At 41.3% G+C, this 18993-nt stretch overlaps 1 protein-coding gene across 1 annotated transcript in view; it reads right to left on the bottom strand.

Moving 5' to 3' along the window:
* Positions 1–672: 672 nt before the first annotated feature.
* COQ3 (coenzyme Q3, methyltransferase) overlaps positions 673–18993 on the bottom strand; it is a 171009-nt gene continuing 152688 nt past the window's right edge. The window contains exons 6-7 of the mRNA XM_085611120.1: positions 14453–14612; positions 673–2033 (exon numbers count right to left, since the gene is read on the bottom strand). Coding sequence (XP_085467246.1) covers positions 1831–2033; positions 14453–14612 — 363 coding nt within the window. The 3' untranslated portion in view covers positions 673–1830. The remainder of the gene's footprint in view (positions 2034–14452; positions 14613–18993) is intronic.

Below are 18993 nucleotides of genomic sequence, written 5' to 3'. Positions count from 1 at the left end.
TATATTGCAACCCCTATCCCTCCATGTCTCGAAGGACAGATTGGCAGCCAGTAGTCAGACCGGTGCCAGTATCCATACCGGTAACTCCCGGTTGAATGGTGCTTGTCTCAACACCGCAGTGACAACAGGTTGCCATATACGTGCCGTCTGACTCACCACATAAGGTCCTCAAGGGCCCCAGCACCCTCCATTAAAATCTCCGACAGTTGTTCAGGCTAACAGACACACGTTTAATGAAAATACAACAAAAGTCACACCTGAATAAATCTTCTAAATGTGTGAAAAGAGTAATGGTCAGTACCGTAAATGGAAAAACACAGATTGATGATGTGACTGTAATGTGAAAAAGCAGCAAGTATCCGTGGACTGTGTGAACGATCCCCTGCGACACAGTGCACTGGTATTGATGATGGCCACAAGGCAAACAGAAACAAGCAAGGGGAACGTTGTTGGGCTGCCCACTCCCTTCTATCAATTATTTGAGATTCAATTTCTATTGATGTTGTATTTTGACCCATTGGATAGCTGGAGGTGGGAAGAAGTAAGAGAAATGTTGTAACATTTAATTAATGGGCAAGTAACTCTTTAATCATGTTGCAAGACTATGCAATATATGTATCAACACGTCACGAAAAGAGGACATCAAGCATGAGACAAGCATGTAGCAACCAATGAAGTAAAAAAATATTTTTTTATTTCAAGCTCCAAATTAGCAAGCTTTATCCCAAACAGTGTTGTTCTTCAGGTGAGGAATACAGTCATACATGACTCTCACATTTTAGATGCAAAGGGAAAGCGCACCATGATAATTTCGGATTATGATGTGAAGGAAAGCTTGAATATAAAAAAACACCAATATTATCGACTTTCTTGTGTTCTAGTTTGGTTGCCTTGGCAATTTGGTTTCATATAACTAACACTTGCACATACACATTTTAAAGAACATATAATGTCGCCTATTTCTTATCGCAGACAAAGGGAAGCAATACCAATTAATACACCACCATGCAAAGTAAAAGCATGGAGATCCGGAATAAAATATATAATTACTATAGTCATCTCACTCATATTTGAAAAACTTTACAGTCAGCTTTTCAAATCCTCGTGGAACATGTAAACTAAATGCCATGCAGCCCAAATTGCCAATGACATCAGAATTGTAAAGTTATATGCCGACCCCACACCTTGGATGGACAGGCATGGTAGGCCCAAGGCATTTTATAAGGTTTTAGAATATTCCATATGAAAGGTTACCAGATAACTCCATGTCCTGAGCATTCCTTCAAAAACCTATTGCATTCTGGGATTTATACTTCATAGGTTCATATGAACTAAAGCAATTGTTCTAACACACCTGAAAACAATGATAATGAGAAGAGATGACCAGGACTGGAACATGTGCACCTGGGGACATGCATTCATCTGGTAACCTTACTCATGTGGATATTTTTAACATGCAGAACTGATGCATCCATTACACATGCAAATCAAAACATTATTTACACTGTTGCCCTTTGAATCCACGTGGAATATGTTGCCACTCCCATCTGAACTGCAGATTCAGTGACGCCAACAGACGGCAAAGAAAACAGCACATTAAATGTGTGCTGCAGGATGCAGAGCTGCCCTAGCGACATCCTGTGTAGGGGAAGACACAGTCATCAAAGCTGGCTGCGATGAGACGCGTTCTACTGTAGTGACAGCAGACAACGCACACATGCAGCCTCATAACACGAGTTCCACTCTTCAAGCCTTCAGTTGAAAAGCAAGAACATATTGCACCAGTAATCTATAAATTCAACTTTTTCGAATTGCAACAATCTCCATTTTTCAGGGCGTACTTCCTAAGTGAGCATCAACTTTAGGGGTGCTCTGCTCTTCCACTGGTGGTTGCTCTGTTGAAAAGATATCTTCTTGGGGGGCGGTTTTCAGAGCGTGAAGGGCGTAGTTAAGGCTGGTACTATCGATCCAACTCCACGAGGTTGACAGTGGGTTATACAACATTCCATTCACAGTCTCAACAACAAAGCCATCTGCAGGAGGAAGAATGAGAACAGCAGTCATTGAGTGCTTGCCAATGACTAAATATTCAGTCTGTAGCAAAACAAAGAACTGGTGAAAACAACAATTTCTTGCCAGAGGTTGCAGTTCATGGTCAGGTGCTTTTCACGCGCCTTTTTGGAGTTTGGTAAAGCCCTCTTATATTGTGTACCTAACGCATAACTAATGCTAATATGCCAAGTTATGAGTCATGAATATGAATGTTTCTGATGAAGGCGCAAACTTATTTGAATACTGGCGAGTGTAGTTCGACACCAAAAGTGGCACCGTTTTTGCACCAAGTTGGTACAATAAAGCAGATACCTTCATAAAACACTCACAGAAGCAGATTTAGCACTCAAGCACTGTAAGGTCTACAATACTAGGAATCAGTCTTTTAAGCCTTTCACATCACCTTTATCAAACATGAAGAGAAAATGATCAACTAAAATATACCAGACCTTGTCTACAAATACTGTAGATAATACTAAAGAATAAACATATACCTGCAAATGGGAGGATCAAAACAAATCTTCCATCAACAACAAGGAAACATTTTTCAATTTTAATCTACCTTTGTCATGTGTTTTTACTCCATGTTTTCACACAAGTTATACAATGGTCAAGCAAATTGTCCAGAATTTCCATATATTTATGTGAGATTCACTTACCTCTTCTGTCAGATACAACTAATGGAAATGTGCTATAGATACCAGAGGCGTTTTCCAAAGCCATACCATAAGGGCAGTGTTGTTTTATTGTTATTATGGACAAGACATGATGAAGAACCTGAGTCTACTTCCCATAGCCAACAAGAGTTTTTGGCCAACAGCAAATCTCCAGGATTATACATACAATCATTACAGACGGCCTAGAAAGATTTACAGAGACTACAGATATCACTTACCATTTTGCGCTGTCAAGGGGCAATTGAAATAAAATGAATTAATTTACGGAGTTTCGAGTGATAGAACTAGCAGTAGTGGCTAGAGCTTGTAAGAAAGCAGTTCTCATTGAAGAAAAGTAACAAGCACAACAGGTGGCTGGGTATAGTAGAAAGCATTAACAAGAAGGTAGATGAAATGAAGGAGAAATAACAAAATGCATTCAGGTATTAGCTGCAGGGTGCTTGCAGGTACAAGAAAACGTGAGAACGTTTGACCAAAACAAAATTATATTCTTAGGTACGTCGTATCCAGGGAAGACAACGTAATTAGGAATTCTTGCATGTCAAAAGCAGTGACGATCTGGAGAAGACTGTGATAGTTTTAACGTATATTTGAAATTGTACGGAGGGAGACATAATGAGGATAGGAACACACTACCATACATTGTACAAATTAGACAAAATGTGTAATAGTAACAAGTCCAATTAACACTGCTGTGGAGGAAATCTCAATCTACCAACAATAATGTTAAAAAGGATTACGTCAAAATCACGAATCTCCAACACAAACGCAATCTAAGTAATTTTTTATATTCGGTCATCTTCATTTAAACTGAAAATATCCTACATGTTAAGACAGGCAGGAAGATTGCTTGTAAATCTGTGCTAAAAATTAAGCAGAGGCTCATTTCAGTTCTGCCCCAGCTACCTCGAACAGTCACCAACATTCATATTTTATGTAGCAATCTGCACTGCAAGATTAGGAAAGCTACCTGAAATCTGTCTAACATTACACAAGCCTGCCTCCCAAGAAATAAGCTACTTACCTGTACATACAGTTCTCCAGTATTTATATCTTTCATAGACTGACATGCTTTAATCATTCCATCACCAGACCAGGATCCCCAGTATTATTAAACATAGCAGTAAATATGAACAGGGTTACAGGCAAGGAATAGTGTTCATTTTGTTGCACGTTCACCTCATAGAAGACTCAAACTTCAGCCAGTGAGAGGAATACACTGAGCTCCCCACTCCCCCCTACATGCCAACATAGCCCAAATCTCTCTGCCGTTGACACCCAATGGATACAACTGGATCATGGCAAGACCAGATCATCATTGCTATGTGCCTCAAAAAGCTTTAGGATGACGGCAGGAGTGCCACAATATTACCAAAGGCCTCCTGCTCAAGGATACACCTCAAGACGTTTGTGATGACAACCAATGCTAGATTTGAGGAGAGGAGGTTCATCTTCAAGAACTCCACATCCAAGGTGTATGGCTGGCACTGGAGAGGCAGTTACAAATCACCGTCCTAGAGTTGCAGGGCTTCAGGATTTTTTCCCAAGGGTCAACAACTCTTTCATACGGATCAGAACAGAAATGAGCACCTCAATATTTTATGCAAACAAGCAGGGAAGCACAAGAGCGCCAGTCCTGTCAGAAAAGGCTCAAACCTTCTAGCGATAGGCTATTGTTCGCAAGATCAAACTATAAGTGGATCAATTGACTGACAGATGCCCTTAGCAGATCCAGTAATGAGTGCCATAAATGGCAGCTTCACCCCAATCAGCCCTACAGAATTTCCCATCGGTAGAATGTCGCAATTAGACCCCTTTGTGAACACAAGCAGAAAAAATGCAGATTCTTCGAAAGTAGGCAGTGGCAACCTGGGCCACGGTGGGTAAGTGTTTTCAATGAACAGGTACAGGATATTTTCTTTTGCTTCTTCCAACACCCACCCCCCTTTACCCTTGTGTTTCCCACAGTTCTCATCAAGCTCATTATAACTATCAACAATACTTCTGATAGCCTCAGCGTGGCCCAAGCAGTAAAGGTACAGAGAGCACCACTTGATGAGTGGCCCGTATTTCTCCCTTCCTGATTGTCCAGACTTTCTCCCCAGGCAAGGGATTTAGGGGGTGCTTCACCACAACCCTGCATCATTCAATTTGACAGCTTCTGCCTGAGCATGTAGAAATTGCACACTTGAACATTCCCCGTATTGTAAAGAGTTTTTGGCAAGAACTTTTCCTCAATAGAAACACACAAGTTGATATGGAATACATTTTGCTTGGGGTGCCACCAACAGGATTTGCTTCTGTTGTTGTCAAAGCCTCACCAAAGTTTACAGCACTTTTGAGTTTCACAAAACTCTGGCCTGAAATCCATCTCAGTTAGAGTTCACCTTGCCGCGGTATTTCACCTTTCATAAGTGCATCCAACACTTTCACTTTTTCCCCCTGCTATCATCATAGAATTTATATGAGGTTTTTACATGGTTTCCTCTATTCTGTCATCCTCCGCTACCATGGGAAATCAGCATTGTTCTCTCCCGGGGAATGAAAATATTCTTACAGCCCGGTCATAGAGTGGGCCAAAACACATTTCAAGAATGTTTTGCTTTTCTTTGTGCTGACATCTTTGCAGGAAGTTGGTGAGAACAAAGACATTTGCACTTTGTAATAGTCTCTTATGGTGAGATTAAGTAAAAGGGTATCCTTTCTCCACGCAGCACGTCATTAAATGGATTTCAGCATGCATTACCCTCTGAGTTACCTTCTGCACACTCACACAGGCATACCTCTCACCCTGACTTACACAGGCACAACTCTCACCCTGATCTCATAGACACACCACTCACTCACCTTGCACTCACACTGGCAGACGACTCACCTTGCACTTAGGAGCATGTGTAATTCTTACATGCCGGACTCTGCTGCCTGCAAATGCTTTCAATCCGAGTTATGTGACCAGGGTGCAAACATGGCACCGCCACATGACAGTCACATACAGCCCTCGCACCCCCTCCCCTAGGGAACACTGGAGCAGTTGAGATGGCCTCACCTTCCTGAACGAGAGAATTCTGTTCTGTGCATTGGTGGCTTTGGAAGCCTCTCGTTCAGTGCCTTGTAATTTTGCCTCCCAGCTCTTTAGTTCCTCATTGTTCCAACAGACCAGGCACCTGGCGACTTCTACACTCACAGAGTCACCTAAACAACTCTTAGCTCTGCAACTGATTTCATTTGATGCAGGCTTATAGCCAACATGCTTTCCCTGTCTGAATAGGGTCATCCTCTTCCTGGATGGCCGAAGGACACAAACAGAAGAACATCTGTCTTTTGTTTTACACGTGTTAAATCTAAAGCACAAGCCCACATCAAATGAGTACAACAAAAATTCAGCTGAAGTTGTCGGATTTGGGAAAAGGAACATGTTTCGACAGCTACGTTCAGATGTAATTCAGTAGGGACTTTAGGTATGAATTTAGTATTGGTCCACAGGATAACTTTGTCCATTGTATAGAGGAGAAATGCTTGTTGGACAGATCATTTTTAATACTACTGGAACAGAAATAAGTTTGAAGAAAATATACGCGCCATTTCTGAAATAATACCTGAGAGAAATAACGCTAAACTTGGAGACCTTTGTCCACCAGCTGTAATAAAAGATGTAAATAACATAGTACCAGAAACGAGTCAATGGATTGGTAATGCTATGACCCAAGTAGCGATGCTTAAGCTGGTTAAGTCCTCTAATAGGACCACTTCAGCTCCCTGGTACAATAAAACTCCCAGAGCACTTAAACATGAATGCAAGGGCCTACAGAAGACCTCGCGTAAGGTTCAAAATAAAGGATTTAAAGCTATGTAAGTGGCGGCTCTAAGGAAATATAAAATGGAGATCTTGGTGATGAGGTGGTTGTTGATTATAGAGGTTTCTTCTTTGTCTTCAACGAGAATGACAGCACCTTTGATGGTAAAAATGGTAGGCGAGTAAGGCCTTCAAGGGTACTGGATTTCTACTTATTTTTTGTGTATGCTGACGTTTACCTGTTTTGGAATGTTTTCCAGAGGAAACTCTAGTTTTATTCTTCGAGGACGTGGTTGCAGGCACTTTAGGTATTAACTTCTGCTCTGGAAAATCGAGGTTTACTTTTTTGCACTTCCTTTGTGGTAATGCTTGTTGTAGTACTTTTCACAAAATCACTCCCAGAAGAGGGAGCAACGCCCCTGGAAAGGAGGTAATTATTTTTCTCCAATATGTATAGGGCCAACCTCCTCTTGCTGTCCCCTTCAGAGTCTTGGAGTAAACGGTTTTACAGGTGTAGCATGAAGTTTTGTGCGCCGGATGAAGGCAATAAACAGACTGCTCAAGTGGATCATCAGTATAGACCATGTTCTGTCATACTAGAGCAGTATTTGAAGAGTGTTTTATTTTCTCTCTCTTAGCCATGATGCCAGTTGCTGAGATAGAAAGGGTCTCACTTCCATAGAATTACCCCAAAAACAAATTACAGTAGTCTAAAAAGCGAAGATAAGACTGGTTAGGACTGGTTGAAGTTCAGGGTGTACAAAGAAAGCATTAGATAGGTTTGAGGGGAGCACTTCTCAGGGACTCCCTCACACACGATTTGCGGTACAAATCTGAGATATGGTGGCCTCTAGGGGGAGTAAGAGAGCTCAGCACTTCCACGCCATTGGCAGAGGTTCAGGTTGTTTCAAATGAGGTGGACGTGCTACTAAACAATGTTTTTGAGGTCTATGGCCGTTTAACACGGAGTGGTGCTATCTAAAGTTACTGGGGATTCCGAGCTTGAGGACAGTGAATGAATCAAGTATGCAAATATGTGAAATAATTAGTAAGAAAAATCTATTGGCCTCAAGAGAGAGAGAGAGAGGGACATACTAAAAAGGAGACAGAGTTGAAATGGATGCTAATGTATAGGGCAGTAATGCGGCGATCAATCGGAAACCTAGCATCGTTGTAAAAGAGACACTGACCCAACAATGCATACCAGCGAAAACATCACTGAATGGCTGAGCAGTTGGGTGTCCGGTGACATTATTCCCCTTCCCAAATACACGGATCCATGACAACGCGACTTAGACCGGCATGAAATGATCAAGTCCTTTGAAGAATGCAAGAAGGATTTCGGGATTGGGGCACATGATAAGTCACAGCACCTGCAGCTTCCACTTTGGGGCCTTTCCCAGCAAACCGTTAACATCATTTGTAACCTTTAAAAGGTCATATAACAGGGAGTCGTGGCTTGAATTTACAGTTTATAAAATTCTCCTGCGCAATCCCACTGTAATACCGTGGAAGTATCAGCAACATTGGAAGAGTTTGTTACCACAGAAAGTTGGAGAGATAGGATGGTATGTTTTAAGGAGAGGAATACCCTATACAGAATCTGCCTACAATACATAATATTTCAATGGTATCTTACTCCACAGCGCTTACGTTACATTTTTCCATCAGCACCATACATTTGCAGCAAATGCTCTGAGGGAATCGACTCCGTAAAATACAGTACCCACTGTTGGATTATTGCACGCACTTGGTACATGCTTGCATCTACCCCAAACGACTTAAGAGTGTTGCAGCTTGCTGATGAGTATCTGTTCGAGAAATGAATGCTCCACAAACAAAAACAAGTTCAAATTACAAATATTACAAAATCAGGGACCAATAGGGTTCAAGTGCTCAGGAGGATGGCAGTAGTTACACTGTGTAAAAACAAAGAGGCACATGGTATCTTCCACAGAATGGACCCAATTGATTTCTACTTAGCCACAATGCTATTATTTACATGGCCGCAAAAACAGTGTGTCATCCATGCTACTGAATTTGCAAGTTATGTGGTTTCCTCAGTATGTGTAAAAAGTAAACTATTTCCCAAATATTTTATTTATTTATTTTTAAAGTTTTGTATAGCGCTAACATGACCCAAGCGGGTATCAGAGCACTTTACATGCAGGTTGCGGAAGACACAAGTATATAGCTGTGAGAGAGGTAGAGAAAAATACATCAGGTAGAGAAAATTATAGCAATTATAGAATGACATAATAGCCGACACTGAGGCTGTATCAAATGTCAGGTAGCAAATTGGTCGTCTAACCAAAGAAGGGGACAAAAGGAGAAAGTCATCTAGTTCAGCGCAGTGTTCATCAGTAGAGCTTTCACTTCCTTCCTGAAGGCAAATGTTGAAGGGGATCAGTCTTGTTTCCACAGGTAGGGAGTTCCAGATTCTCGGGGCAATACCAGAGAAAGTACGCTTATAGGTTTTCATCTTCTTAAATTTCTTCGGCTTGAGCAGCAATGTGCTGTTGCTCCTAGAGTGCCGAGAGCCACCTGAGAGTTCCAGCTTATTTGTCAGGCAAAGATGAGTGTTGAAGTGTAGTGCTCTATGGGTCATACATACAATTTTTAGCTGGATCCTTGATTCAAATGGAAACCAGTTAGGCGATTTGAGGTCCGGAGAGATGTGGTTTGTTTTCTTGGAGCCCGTGATGGGCCTAGTCGCGGCATTCAGAGATGCTCTGAGGGAGGCTAGGCTGGGTTTCGGTAGTCCGCATAGCATAGCACTGCCGTATTCTAGTCTTGAGATGACTAGTGCTTGAACCGCAGATTTAAAGTCATCATGAGGAAGGTAGGGTTTGAGTTTTCTTATTATACTAAGTTGGAAGTTCGCTCCTTTGGTAGAAGCTCTGATGTGATCTTGCATGTTTAGGTTCTTATCTAACACAATTTCCAATGATTTCATGGAATCAATGACGCGTGGTGTGCAATTGAGAGCAGTGAGGTTTCTTAGATATTTCTCAACAGTGGAGGTTTGCCTAGTGGGAGAGATGAGGAGGAATTCAGTTTTAAGGGCGTTTAGTTTGATGTGGTTGGAGGTTAGCCAATTAAGGGTTTTGTGCAGGGTTTCGTTGAGTGACTTGATGTCTTCAGGGGAAGCGATTTTTATGTACAGTTGGGTGTCATCCGCATACATGTGGTATTGGATGTTGGATGTTTTGAGGATTACCGTAGGTGGCTCAATGAAGAGTTGAAGAACGTGGGGGAGAGCGAGGACCCTTGGGCTGGAGTTGGATAGATTTTGATTGGATTTGACTCTGTGTTCTGTTGTTGAGGAAAGAGGCAAACCATTTTAGTACAGTGCCAGATAGCCCCATCCTACATTCCAAAAGATTAAGTAGATTTGACAGTGTCAAATGTCGATGAGAGATCAAGTAGTATTAATAGGCAAGATTCATTCTGGTCAAGCCGATGGCTGTTTCAGTGCTGTGGCCGGGATGGAAGCCCGATTGGAATTGGTCGAGAAATTGGAATTGCTCAATGTGTTAGCGCAGTTGATCATGTACACATTTCTCAAGAAATTTTGCCAGTGTAGGGATGTTTGTGATTGGTCTATAGTTATTCAGGTCTTCTATTTGTTATGGAAAATTCCAAATAGAATTACGTCCTACCATTAAGCATTATGAAGATCTTTGCTAACAATGGGTTAAGTCCTTCATAATAAATTTGCTGAATAACTCATTTCCTCGCTTCTCCTCTGCCAGTGAAATGTACCACATGCATAACAAGGTACACTGGCAGTTTTCATGTAAACCTCTTTGAGCCTCTGGCTGCTTTGCGAGAGTGGTAGGTTTGGAAGGCTGTTCTCCTGTGGTGTTACCTTCATGAGGGCATGTGATTTTCATATACAGCATCTACACATACTTTACTTTTTCAATCTTTGATGATGACTGAGTCATCCTTAAGGAACCCTGGTCAAAAGAACTGGGAGAAGGTACATCTGAATTACAATGGAGGGAGACTCTGCCCTTTAATTTTAGTTCCGTGGCAGCTCATGTTCGGAAGTGGTCTTAACAAAAGGTGATTTTTCTGAAATATTGAAACAAGATTAGCCTTTAGAAAGGAGTAATAAATGTTGAAAATGATAGTTGGAATGGGAGACGCCATTAGCAGGCATTTTTGCATTAGCAGATCGATGACGTAATGGAATGTGGTATCTCAGAGGTTTCAGCTGCTATACAACTATATGCTCATGAGATTCCCACTACCACATTTATTCTTAAGGCATTGATTGTGGACAAGATAGTGATTTTAAAACAAATGGAACACAGAGCATTAGCCTTATTGATAGAGAACAATGTAATAATCAGCCCACTATTAAAATATGCATAGTCGGAGATGTGCAACAACGTCAAATCAGTGAGGAAATATTGAAGATACGAGTGTTTAAAGTTTCGCTTCATCCCAAAGTTTTCCATTGCTGCTACATTATGTGGTGTGATAATTCATAGTCCTCATTTCCATACGCTTGTGGTTTCATTCACTTCTGTATTTATAATTTCTTATTGGTTTCATTTTCAGGATTTTATACATGTGTTAGATGGCTCATGTGGGGAGTTAAGGAGATAAGTGAATTTCATCAGTTATGACATCTGGGAATAAATAGGTTCTCAAAGTAAGTACTTTTATTATTTATTTCGATAGAAATTATCACTGCTTAACCTATGTAATGCAAAGTTTTCAGTAAAATAGATATGGGATTAAAACCCATAAACCATCACTTACTTTCCCTGTATGAACCCATAGTAAATAAAAGTACATACAAAAAGCTCATGTGCTTCCGGTTTAGAAACACTAACTGCTGCAACAGCTTATGAAGAGTTGGTGAGATGAGATGCTAGCACCAATGTGAGGATTCTAATTTTAATAATGTAATGGACTTTAGCGTGAGAAGTTGGCCTGGCATATGCTGTCCACTATTTATAGTGGGCACCTTGCACCAGTCCAAACAACTCTTATTGATGATAGGTTTAAAGACAACCTTTATTGAAAGCTATCCTAGTGGTAGCTATGGAGAGCAGCCTTCAGGCTAAGTCTTGAAGGAGTGTAAAGCAGCTTGGTTTACCAGATTATAACTTCTTGAATTACTAAATGAAAGGAGAACCACACAAGGTATATATATAAAATATATGTATTTATTTCTAAAAACTCTCTACTAACCTCTTTATTAAGTTAGAGAGCAAGGCACACAATAATACAGTTCTAAAATAACAGTAAATAGTACAATATACGATGGGCCCTAGGGGCGGACCAAACCATATATTAAGAAAGTGGTATAAGAACCACCACTTGACTAGACACAAGGCCTAGAGCCTGTGGAATCGCTGGGACCCCAAGGAACCACCCAAGGTAGTGACACAGGAGACCCACGGTGAATGCGTGCAGTGTGAGAACACAGGCGCGAGCCCCGTTAGCTTCTATGGGAAAAGTTGCAGCTGGAATTTTAAAGTTTAAGGGCACTTAGGAGAGGACTTTGAGCAAACCCCTTTAGACTTAGGGGGTTCTAGGGCCAACACCCACGGGAGCACCGCAGTACTCGAGTTACCTCACCCAGGGAAGCCAGGTGCATAGTTGTCAAATGCTGTCGGTCAGGTCGCGTCGTCGTTTTCAATGGCGACCTGCTGCAAAGTGCTGCTGCCGGGAAGGAGAAGAGTGTCCGGTGTGATCCAAGCCTGGATCGAAGATCAGAAGAACCTGAAAGCTGAGGGGACAGAGTCTGGGTCACTTGCCAGTGACCAGGGGTACGATAGAAGAATGCCCACCGATGTCGGTTGTTTCAGGTGCGAAGAGGTGAAGCTGGACTCTGCAGCCACGAGGACCAGGAGGCGTCGAGGACATCCAGGAGCTGGATTCGAGCTGTCCTACGAAGGATGTCGAGTGCTGCGGTATCGGTGGCTGGATTGGACCCCACACAGGAAGAGATCAGATGCTTCGGTGCGGACCAGCAAGGTCCTGGGGACTCCCCAAGCTATGGAGTCAGGGCACGTCTGGAGCAACCAGGTAAGCCCAATTAGAAGTAAAGTTGCCTTCACAGGGACCCACCAGTTGACGGACTAGGGATCGCGAAGGGCCCTTGAGAAAAAACACAAAGAGCCCGCTCACGGAGCACTCGTGGAGTGTAGGCGGGCAATCTTCGGTGCCAATGCTGCTCGGGGTCAAGGCTACAAGTAACCCAAAGCTCAGCTTCATGAGTCGCTGGTAAGCAGATGCTTCTGCAACTGGTCGCAGTGTCCAGGGGCTTGGGTTGCGCGGTCTTCCACGAGGGATACGGGCCTCAGACTTGCTGAGTGCGCAGATCGACCTCAGAGACCACTGAAACCCACCTTCTGTGTTGCAAAATACTTCGGAGTCCGGCGGGAGCTTCGGAGATGCAAACCAGACAGATGCATCTTTGGTACCTGCCTTGCAGGGGAGTAACTCCTTTACTCCAATGGAGATTATTCAGTCATCTAGTTCAAGGTAGATCGTCGAAGTTCCAGGATTCAGCATCAGAGTTTCGTCCAGGTGTAATCTAAAGTCCTGTCGCCAGGGGTTCCTATCTTATAACCAAGGAAGGGGTTGGGGACCAACCTATGGGAGGGTCAGGAAAGAGGGGTGGCTACACCTATTTCCTTTGTCCAGTTTCGCACCAGAGCAGGGGCTGGTAACCGGTTTGAACTGGACTATGCACAGGGACACCAAATGTGCCCCCAGTGCTGAACTTCAAAGCACTCTTGGAGTGCACCCACCCAGCCCTAATACACTAAAGCCTGTCTGGGAGGTGGTGACACTATTGTCCAGGCCTCCCCTGACGGAGTTTCGGTCAGCAGCAGGAGGCCAGACTTGTGTCTGTGGCTGGCAGCATCCATTTTGTGATGCCAGTGCTCTGTTAGCTGGTACCGGGTATACCGGTGCGGTCATGTCTCTCCCTCTAGAAGGGTGGGATCATACTCCCACCCCAGTTACTGGTGTGGGGGTATGATTCCAAGGTGTTTGACACCAATCACGACATGCTTCCGTGCAGCCATCCCAAAGTTAGCAATAACCGTTTAGTTATAATGAGTATATGGTTTGGCTGCATCATAAACAACCCCGGAATAAAGGTTCCGAAGGCTGCAGAGGGGCTCTGCTCATGCATGGGCACCCTCTCACATAAAACCCAGCACCTTGCCTTCAGGATTAGTAAGGCCTGCCATAGGGGTAACTGATAGGTTTATATGTGCAGTGATATGGAGAGATATAGTGAACCTATATCTCAGTAAGGGGTGCATGCACTACCTTACCCAGGCTGCAGTAGCAGTCCTGTGGTGTCATTTAGGAAGGCTTCCCAGGGGTGGCATAATACATGCTGCAGCACCTGGTAGGCCTCTGGGGTACCTATGCACTGAGTACATAGTATACCATATACTAGGGACTTATAAGGGTACCCCAGAATCCAATCTGGAGTGTACCTAAAGTACTGGTAACCAATTTAAAGGAGAAAGCAGATAGGCTGGGGTCCTGAAAAGCAGGATCCCAGCCAAACTAAGTCGAAAACCATCAAAACACCATAGAAAAAAGTGGGGGCAATCATGCAGTCAGATTCCACCTTCCTACATTTAGTACACTATTTCTTGGAACACAGTCCTAACTAGTCTACAAATAAACTCTGATTTAAAGACTGGAATTCCCCACATTATTTTTAGGAGGCTACATTATTTTTTTTGCAAATATTGTATTGATGGCCTTGTAGTTACCAAATGAGTCATGTATCTCGGAAATGCTTAGGAGCCCATCTTAGACTCTAATTTCCACAGCAAACAGACATTTCAATATAGACTGAGCAAGCATTCCTACTCAATAATTCAATGATTTAAAAGGCACTCTGCTGTCAAAAGGGTTTATGGAACGCAGTACTTACTAGATTCCAAAATGCGCTCCAGGTCTTCAGGTGTAACGAACTTCTCCCAATCATGAGTACCATCTGGAACAATTCCCAAGATTTTCTCTGCAACCACAATTCCCAAGGCGTATGACATAGGTGTTTTACTAATTGTAGTAATAAAAATGGAACCACCAGGCTAAAAGAAAAGAGTGCCACATTAGATTCATCACCAGCCACCGTGTTTAACACAGATTCTGTACAATACATGGAATAAACAGTGAAACACCAATCAATAATCCTTCAGCACTTCAGACGTCCAAGCTGATTTGTGTTCCCTTCAAACAGAATTTTCTGCGAGTCTACCTTTATGAAGACAACTCCTACTACACTTGGCTCTACCTTGGGAGACATACCACTTCTCAAATCATGAATACTTGGTGAGTTCACCGCAACCACTGTCTCCCTCATAGGTTACGGTAAAAGTGAAACAAGATATGGATTCAGTACGGCATTGTGTGAGCACACACTAAAGGGAACATTTGTCACACATGCAAGACAATATTCCCAATGCATCATCAAGTGAACCACCCACAATCTCATCTGATAATAACCCAAATAATAAGCCGTGCTCCTGGCACTTACAGACTATCCAACATGGTTTATAAAATGGACTCAGAATTTTGGGCCATATTTTTAGCCCATCCTGGATGTATTCTAATGAGCTGGAAAGAATCCTAATTAGACCTATCTTTATAAAAACCTTATATAAATGACCCTTCAACTTATAGACTCAGCTCCTTGTTTAAGGTTTCAGCAAAAATATTTTATAAAATTGGGTTGGAAGCATGGAAGGATTGATTGTAAACTAAAAAATTAATTCCACTTGATCAAGTAGGGTTATAAGAAGGCTCCTTGGCCTTACATCATATATTTCCTTAAAATAATATTATTGATAAAGTTGGATGCATTGCCACTTTAGCAGTATGCTCCATGTATTTTGAAACTGCTTGTGATAGGGTGGATTAAAATTTATTAAGGGCTGAACTAGAGAAGGTTAGACTCCTCGTAGGTTTCCTATGACGTTCGTATTACATTTACATTCTGAAACTTCGGCAAAGGTGTATTTGGTGAACCAGGAAGAGAGAACTAAAAGGGATGCCTCAGAGAATGGATTAAAGCAAGGATGTGTATCAGCACCTTTGCTGCTCTCTCTCTTTCAAAGAAACCATACATAAACTTTGGAGAAACCTAAAGCCCAACCCCCAAAAGTTAATGGAGAACAAATCACACTTTCTTGTATACCTGGTAATTCTAGATCATATTCCCATAGGATTACAGAGACAGGTGGGTGATTACTACCCCTATTAGAAGCAAGATAACCCAAAAATCAATGTTAATCAAATAAGTATTGTATCTGGGACATAGAAAATCAATTTTGACTGGCAATTAGAGAATGTGAAATTCCAGAGAATCTCATCTTATAAATATTTAGGTAACATTTTTAACGAGAAGTTAACTTGAATGAAGTATGAAGAAGTGGTTTTGTGTATCTTGCAAGGTTTGCCTCACTTTAATTGTAAATATGGTGGTCTTTCAGTTTAACCTTTTGTTTTAAGTATATGGGACTAAAGTGAATTCTAGTATATCATGCGCTGCGGTACAGGCATCAAAAAACCTAAAGACATGTTTGTGACAGGAAAAAAGATTGGGGTTACTAAATAAATTTCATATTTGGGCATTCTTTTTGCCCACAATGACTCCTGGTCACAGGCAGTGTCGGTGAAAAAATTAGCATTACTGTGCACTACATCTGCCCTTAGCGCTTTTGCCAAAAAACTAGGTAAAAGACCACCTCAGGAGCTTATCAAGATATATAAAGCAAAATGTGTCTCGGCGGCAGTTTATGGGAGTGGGGTTTGGGGACCAGTTGATCTGTTACCCATCCAAAGAGTAGAAAACCTTTTTTAAATATATTTTATCTGTCCCGAATGGCACTTCTGCATGTATCTGTCATGCGGAGTAGGCCCTCTCCTTTATTTCAGACTTAATATAGCTTGAGCCTGTGCTGCTATGGCACAGACTCTGGACAAAAGAAGAGACAAAATTAAATAGAGACATCATTTTGGACATTATGAAATTGGATGGGGCCCCTGAGGATTCCTTGGATAAGCTATCTTCATAAATTCTTACAAGATCTTGATTACCTAGAGTACTTTACTAATCCCAGTGTCATCAGGGAAAGAACTAGGAAGGATTTAAAAGCAAAGTGCTTTTTCATTGCTAGACACTGCCAGACTATCATCTGAAATTGTAAAACCTTGTGTCCTACACAATCAACTGGTTTTAATTACTTTTAATATTCAACCCTACCTCACCTTTGTCCTGAGTGAATATGACAGGTTCCTACTAACTCGATTTCGACTGGGGGTTTTCCATATATTATTCACCTTTCCTAAACTGAATGACTGGTCTCGAGACTTCCAGTTGTGCACCTGTGATAACATCTCTAAGCAAACTACGATCCACGTCACTTTTTTCTGTAGATATTATTCTTATGCCAGGAGAATGAGTATAGTCCCCGCGTTAGAATGGTTTGGGCTTCGTCAATGTCAACCTGCCCCTTTGGCACTAAAACAGCTTGACAATGTGCACAGTGTTTGTAGGATGGTAAACTTTCTGAAAAAAGTTCTGCGTCAAAGAAAACAAATGCTTCTCTGCTGATTGGCTTCTTTTTTAATTCTTGGAAAGCTGGCCGAGTTTAATAATGTTTTATCTTCTTACCGAATTCCAACTAATTTCTGTAAATGTATTTTTATATGAACTTGTATATATGAAATGTTGTTACTATGCTTTTATGATTGTTTGTCCACAATCGAATAAAGCTTTATTGATGAATTCTAGTATTACAAATGTTTTAGACAAAATAGTCCTTAAGAATGTGTTTCTTTTACATTTTACAAGGTTGGGAGGGAAAGGAAATTGAAAAGCTTTTAAGATCCCAACTGCAACTGAGGGTTTATGTGTGGAATTTGATTACTATTAATGAATGTGGAAACAGAAATATATTTTTGGCCACATTAACATACAAAATAATAAACTTTAGCAGGGGGTTGCCTAGTGCATTTATGTTTGAGTGACTCAAACTTTACAAATAAAGAAGTGCATAATTGTTGTGTTTTATTTCAAAAATATGATCTTGAATTGATTATCAGGCAACTGGTTAAGATAATCCAAGGACTGTGAACAATGTAATTTAGGTAGCAATCATTTAATTTAAAACAGTGTATATTGCGGGTAAACCGTCATTGGATCTCTTTGGTAATTTGAAAATAAACAAGGAGTAGCCTCTCATCTACATAAGGTATCGAATCCCTCTCTATGTAGGCATTTACTGTCATTTAGTTTAGGGTTTTTATTTAGATATGCTTGCATGGAGAATTGTGTGATATACTCTTATTTGTAACTGTACATGTAGAACTTTTAGGATCCTTGATCACATTCTTTAGTAATGCCCAGCTTTCATGGAGAAGAACATATATTTGAAATCTGTTTTTTTTTTTCTTTTTTTTTTATTGCAACCGTAGGCATTACATTGACATTCCATTCAATTGTGAAATCATACAACATAAATCATACATCATTGGTAATGATCACGAATCATAAATTGCAAAACAGAATATCGAAGGATTCAAGAGAGTGATTCATTAAATATTCAGTAAACATAGTTCAAGAGGGTTACCGCTAGTTCATTTATACAGATCTATTATTGTTGGTCCAGATCTCAATCGGTTTCCATATCGTGTTACCCAAGGCCCTAGCCGCCTTTCCTTTACAAGCAAAAATTGCACTTTCTTGATTGTACATGCCCAACAACCGACCTAGCCATACCTGAAAGGAAGGGGCATCGCTATCCTTCCAGCGAGCTGTAAGGATTATCCTATAAACCGCCGTACCCAAAAAAAGACATGTTTCTTCCTCCTTAGTGTGTTTCAGTGTATTATCATAGCCCAAGATGTATAGTGTGGGAGATTCAGCTATCGAGTGCCCAAAGACTTCCTGCCAGAAGCTTGCTATCATACCTCTCAACACAATAAGTTTGTCGCACTCATAAAGCATATGTAGTAGATGTGCTCCGATTTTACCACATCTTGGACATTCAGAGGTTGCTCTCTTCCCCCAAGAATGAAGTTTGGCAGGTGTAAAGTACAGATCAAATATGGTCTTATAGAGCTGAGCTTTCATATTAGAAGCAACAAACACCTTCATTGCAAGAGCCAGAGACATATAAATATCCACATTGGGGTTATTTAATTTGTTTGACCACCTCTTTTCCCTATATTCAAGATCATCCCGTTGGCTTTCAATTAGAATATCATAAATAGTCCCAATCCTGGTCGTGCATATGGCCATACGATCCAATAAAGGAATATTATCCAGGGAATACTCAGCTCTTTTTAAGTTCAACATCGTGTTGGTCTGAATAAATTTAAATATCCCATTATCTGGGATTGAGAATTTACTCTGTAGGGTTTGAAATCTATTCCCATTCCTAGGCAATAAAAAATCACCTATCGTTA

Source organism: Triturus cristatus, chromosome 6 (assembly GCF_964204655.1).
Source record: "Triturus cristatus chromosome 6, aTriCri1.1, whole genome shotgun sequence".
NCBI lineage: Eukaryota > Metazoa > Chordata > Amphibia > Caudata > Salamandridae > Triturus > Triturus cristatus.
The sequence above is the reverse complement of the archived record's forward strand: the minus strand, read 5'-3'. Positions and strand labels throughout refer to the sequence as shown.